We start from the raw sequence: 6,000 nt of genomic DNA on the forward strand, positions 1-6,000 counted from the left end.
AGGGATAGCGTCAATAGATCTACAGAGATGTTCAGAGATGAGTGAAGGGCAGGGAAGAAAACACGAGTCCAGGAGCACAGGGCTGGATGACAGCGAAGAGGCGGCACAGGCCCCACAGGCAGAGGGCGAGGTGCAGTGAGCCTGTGCATCCCGCTGCAGAGTCCCACGTGGGCGCCAGTCAGTTTCCAGGGGCTGCCCCCCCACAGGCTCTTTCCTCCCCCACTTCCCAGCCACTGCCGGGGACAGAGCAGGTTGGCCAGCGGGAGTGTTTGGTGTGGCGGTGCAGTGGCCACAGCTGGCAGGCCCGACACCCAGGACCATCAGACAGGCCATAGGCCAGGAGGGAACAAAAAAACCCAGCAGAGGCCAGACCAAGCCCCTCCCCAGTCAGGCAGGAAATCAGGACAAGAGCGTCCAAAGAGGAGGACTTCTGTTTCAAAACTGTGGAACAGGCAATTGAAATTCGTCTCCTGGGCCAACCCCACGGCCAGAGCTGTGTTCAGTCTCACCATGTGGCCTGGTGTGAGGTCTGTACCACGGAAGGGGGATAAGATGGCTGGCCACCAAGGGCACAGTGCGGCCTCTTGGACTCACATATCGTGCTGGGCTGCAGGACACTTTACAGACTTCATCATCTTAGCTGACCCCACCTACCACCCTGCCTCCTTGACTGGACAAGGCTGCTGAGAGGGGCGTCAAAGGTCTCACGGCTCAGCATGACCGAGCCTGGGGCATTCTGGCCTCCTGACTCCAAGGCCAGTGCTCACTCCACTGGCGCCTCTATGGCCTCCAACTGGAGCAGAGCCTGCGTCCTACTCTGTCCGCCATGGGCCTGGAGGACCAGAAGCCCCCTGCCTTTGCTTGGGTGGCTACTAGATAACCAAGGGCACCAGGTGGATGGGAGAGCTCAGGAGCCTGGCCACCACCAACACAGCCCTGGCAGGGGCTATCAGCATGGCCTCCCCAGAAGGCAGTGGGCTGAAGGGTTCTGTCTGCATGTCACTTTCAGCCGTCAGAGGCTGGGCTGCCCAGCAGTCTGCATGTCCATGTCTTAGGGGGTGGTGTGGAGGGACCTCAGGCCCAGGCCAGGCAGATTCTTTAGGTGGGACTGACAAGCCAGGGCCCTGAGAGGCAGCAGACTCCAGGGGTGAGGCACCAAAGTTGAGGGGAATGTGCCCCAGGGCATAAAAACGGTGGTGGCACAGCCGGGCTTGGTGCTCACGCCTTTGGGAGGTGGCTCACGCCTTTGAGAGGTTGAGGTGAGTGGATTGCCTGAGTCCGCGGGTTCGAGACCCGCCTGGGCAGGCGAGAGCTCATCTCTACAATACATCAAAAAATCAGCCGGGTGTGGTAGCGCGCGCCTGTAGTTCCAGCTACTTGGAAGGCTGAGGCAGAAGGACCGCAAGAGCCCAGCAGGTCGAGGCTGCGGTGGCCGGGAGCGGCCACTGCACTCCAGTCTGGGCGACAGAGCGAGACTCCAGCTCAAAAAAAAAAAAATGGTGGCGGCAGGAACCAACAGCTACAGAGTACAAACTACGCGCAGGGCACTTTACCCTTCAAAGTCTGAGTAACAATCCTAGAAGGGGATGTTTTGGCTGGTTTTAAAAATGAGGAAACTGGGGTCATAGAACTAGTGGCCAATGGAGCCAGGATTTCAATCCCTATCTTTTTGGTTCCAAAGTGGTGCTTTTTTGGTATATTACCTCAGTCCGTTGACGATGTCCTTTGTTTTTCCAAAGTAGATCTCATTCAGTGTACTTCTGATTTTATTTTCCATGTCCTGGGAAGGGGGGTCAGTCAGCAAGGGCACCTGGTGAGGAATCCTGAGGCCCATGCCCTCCCGTGTCCGCCCACTCGGCCCTGCAGTGCCCACGGCAGCCACTGGGAGGAGGCGCATGCCTGCAGGACTGCGGAGCAACTCTGGCTGCCAAGGCCCCACCTGCAATTTTTTGCTGCGAGTGCCTTCCTGTCCTTGGAAGGGAGGAAGCCAAGACCCAGGCACTGGCGGCCAGCTCTGACCATTACTGTGAGCCGGTCTAACCACATCACCAGCCCTCAGCCTTCCCACCAATTTTGCGAACAATCCTGTGAAACCGGAGAGCACCTCCCGCTTTCCAAAACAACGTGGTTACAGGGAAGGCGGAGGCAGCCGGACTGAAGCAGCTCCAGGGCCTGCGGGTTCCAGGGATCTGCTTCCTTTCCCAGCTCAGGTCCCTGTTCACACCCAGGCAACGGCAGGAGATGGACTTAGCGCCTCGCAGAGCCAGCCAAGGGCTGAGCGGTCTCCCGGGAGCGTGCCCTGGGGGTGCTGGAGGGTGCCTCTGGGGCTGGAGCCCTGCTTGCATCCTGATCAGGAGGCTCTGAAGGCTCCGAAAATACAGGACCAGGGCAGAAACGAGGACCACTCTGCTGGCTACTGGGCAAACCCTGACAGCACACAGGCCTCAGGTTGATACGTCACAGGCTGTGGGGCCATGCAGGAGCCAACTGGAGCCCGGAGGCCACTCACCTCTACCAGGCGCCCAATGTTGGCTATGTGAGGGGAGCAGTCGCTCACAGTTTCGTCTTTCTCCATCTGCAAAAGACAAAAACATTCCTCCGAGTCAGAGATAGCCAGGCACAGGCAGCCAGTCCAGCCCACCTCCCTGGCCTGCAAAGAGCCCATTGTTCCTGCCTGGCAGGTCTGCAGGTGTGGTGAGGCCACTTCTGCAGAGGGAGGTGAAGCACATGGTGACTTCAGTTTTAAGGTCATAAGCAGCCCAGCCCACAGGAGCCCAGTGCCCTGCACTGGGGAGTGTTTTGCTGCTGCCCGTGGCAGAGCAGATTCCCTCAGAGTTAGGGTGGGGAGGGTGAGGGGTCACCCTCGGCAGCCATATGCTAACCCAGGGCCAACTGGAGAAGATTCGCTCTGTCCATCCTACACTCAGAGCCTGATAGTGGGAGTGAGGCCTCCAATGGGCCACACAACTACTACACCGTGATGGTGGCCTTGGGTGCTGCTCAGGCCTCGCAGAAAGAGGCTGGCAGCCTCCAGCAGAGGTCCCGAGGCCAGAGGAATACCATGACTTGCCCAGGTCCTGTAGGTGCCAGTGACAAGCCAAACCCTGAAACTCCAGAGCCTGTGTTCTTTGTCTTCTGCGAGGGGAACCTGGGCAAGAGAATCTCAACAGAGACTCCGGGGTTCCGAGGGGCGGGGGTCCAGCAGCTGAAGCCTCCCATCTCCTCTTCCTAAGCCCAAGAAAAGCCAGATCCAGCCCAATGATCTGAACTCCTGAACTCCGCATATCAGAAGCAAAGGAGGCAGGGAGGGGAGGGGGAACTGGTGACTGCTGACACCAGCGCTTGCTCGTGAATTGTGGATGTCCCCCTGGTTTTTTCCTGTTAAGCCTTGTTTTCCTGACAAGGATATAAATTCTTTAAGGAGAGATCTGCTTGTTTTGTATCTTGCAGAGTGCTCAGTACATACATGCTCAGGACGACAAAACTGGAAATAAGAAGAGGCAGTTACCATCACTGTTACCATTGTTACCGTTGAAATGCAATGTGGACATTGAAATAAGTAGCCAAAAAGGAGGATGAAAAGGACAATATCAGGAAGGCTAGGGTTCAACCGGAATTCAGGCCAGTAGGAAAAAAGCAAAGCAGAGGCAGATTCCTCTCTCTAGACCCAGGAGGAAGGGCAGAGGCTGGGGCAGGAGCTGGTGTGCTCAAAAGGTCAAGGCCCGCTGCTTCTCACCTGTCTTCATCAGGGAGAAAAAGATATCAGGCTGGGAAAGGCAGAATAGAGCCGGTCAAGAGGGGGATGAAAACACACACAGGTGGGCAAGCTTCCGGGTCAGACAAACCCAACCAGTGACAAAGCCCTGCAGGGATGTGAGGACACTGAGGCTGATAGCGGCTGACGTGACTTTTGTCAAAGACGGAAGAGTAAACTCTACAAGTCAAACAGATTGTTAAAGTCATCTGCTGGCACTTTTTTGGGGGGGGTAGGGTTGAAGTCTCATGCTGTCGCCCAGGCTGGTGACAGTGTGGCATGATAACAGCTCATTGCAGCCTCGACCTTCTGGGTCAGGCGATCCGCCTGCCTCAGCCTCTTGAGTAGCTAGGACTACAGGCATGTGCCACCACACCTGGCTAATTTTTAATTTTTTTTTGTAAAGACACAGTCTCGCTAGGTTGTCCAGGCTGGTCTTGAACTCTTGGCTTCAAGCAATCCTGTCACCTTGGCTGAGGTGAGCGGATTGCTCAATTAAAAATTAGCCGGGCATGATAGCGCATGCCTACAGTTCCGTCTACTTGGAAGGCTGAGGCAGAAGGATTGCCGGCGCCCAGCAGGCCAATGCCGAGGTGGCCATGAATGTGCCACTACACTCCAGCCTCCAACCCAAAAAAAAAGAAGAAGACGCATCCTTCTGGCGTGTTCCCATCTACCATCCTGCAGCCATGGCTGAGGAAAGGGGGGCTGGACTCCATGTTCCTGGGGGCCTGTGCGGCAACCCCATGAGTCTCTGCCTGCCCTGGGCCATTCCGCTTGTCCAAGACTTAAATGAAGGCACGCCCAAGAGCATTCCCAGCACCCTCCTGCCAGCACTAAGGGTTGAGCTGGTCATGGGTTACTACAGAGCCTGGGACCCTGGTCAGGTACTGATGACAGCAGCTACCACAGGGTGAGGGCTCAGCAGGCAGCAGGCACTGGATCCCATCTCATCTCCTGACGACACTATTTTTCTTCATTTCTTTCTTTTGAGTTGGGGTCTTATTCTGTTGCACAGGCTGGAGTGCAATGGCACAACCACAGCTCACCACAATCACAGCTTACTGCTCACTCACAGCCTTGACTTCCTGGGCTCAGGTGATCCTTCCATCTCAGTTTCCTGAGTAGCTGGGATGACAGGTGCACACCACCACATCCAGCTAACTTAAATTTTCTGTAGAGACAAGGTCTTGCTATGTTGTCCATGCTGTTCTCGAACTCCTGGGCTCAAGCAATCCTTTTGCGTTGCCCTCCCAAAGTGCTGGGATAACAAGTATGAGCCACCGTGCCTGGTCCTGGAACCTTATTTTAAACCCGAGGAAACTGAAGCTTCACCATGCCAGCAATCTTTCCAGATTCTGATACCTTTGCTCCTCCTCCTTCAGAATGCCAATTACGCCTACTTGGGCAAATGTAAACCAGATACTTAGGTTCAAACAGTAATCCTACTGAGTACTAAGCGGGGACCCTCTGACTTGCAAGGAGTTCCGGTGAGGAGACCTGTTATTTTCAAATGATTTTAAGCTTGACAAGAATGAGCTCTGACTGCAACAGCAGCTTTTATCCGCCTTGAGGGTACATAAGTGAAGCTACCACCAATGCCCAGATCAGGGGTGCCAGGCTCACCCCATCACATGATGAAGAGATTGCAGCGCCAAGGTTCTGTTATTTGCATAGGAAGGCAGTGTCCCCCTCTTCTGTCCTGGCCCAGCCACATTTGGCAGAGCTAGATTTGGTTTAGGGCACTCGTTTTTTCTTTTCTTAAGAGACAGAGACTTGCTATGTTGCCCATGCTGGACTCAAACTCCTGAGATCCTCCTGCCTCAGCCTCCCTCATAGCAAGGCCTGCAGGCATATGACACCAAGCCTGGCTAGGGTATTGGGTTTTAGAGAGCCATGGATGTGTTAGAGTTCATTGCTTCAAAGGTGTAAACACCCTGACACCAAGAAATGGGAAAAACAGGACACTCAGGCCTGGAAGCATGTGGCGGTGGCAGGGGAGACCCAAGAGATGCTGGCAGGGCTTTAAAGGCTGCTGCCCAGTAGAGGGAGCAGACCGAACCTATGTGGCTGCAGATGGCAGAATGGGGCCAAGGAGTGAAAGAACACCACAGGTGACATGGCTGGGCCCAGTCTGCTCTAACAAAGCGGTCCCTGACAGGCATCTGCCCATAAAGCAATGAGCTCCAGGTCACTTAGGTGTCTGAGGAGAAAGTGGAGAGCACACTCAGGTGGGGGGGGGGGGG

At 55.4% G+C, this 6,000-nt stretch overlaps 1 protein-coding gene across 1 annotated transcript in view; it reads right to left on the reverse strand.

Moving 5' to 3' along the window:
• Window positions 1–6,000, reverse strand: part of CAPZB (capping actin protein of muscle Z-line beta subunit) — a 90,959-nt gene that overhangs the window by 3,816 nt on the left and 81,143 nt on the right. The window contains exons 7-8 of the mRNA XM_008073594.2: window positions 2,510–2,575; window positions 1,704–1,780 (exon numbers count right to left, since the gene is read on the reverse strand). Coding sequence (XP_008071785.2) covers window positions 1,704–1,780; window positions 2,510–2,575 — 143 coding nt within the window. The remainder of the gene's footprint in view (window positions 1–1,703; window positions 1,781–2,509; window positions 2,576–6,000) is intronic.

Source organism: Carlito syrichta, unplaced genomic scaffold (assembly GCF_000164805.1).
Source record: "Carlito syrichta isolate Samal-C Ts95f unplaced genomic scaffold, Tarsius_syrichta-2.0.1 Scaffold115711, whole genome shotgun sequence".
Lineage (NCBI taxonomy): Eukaryota > Metazoa > Chordata > Mammalia > Primates > Tarsiidae > Carlito > Carlito syrichta.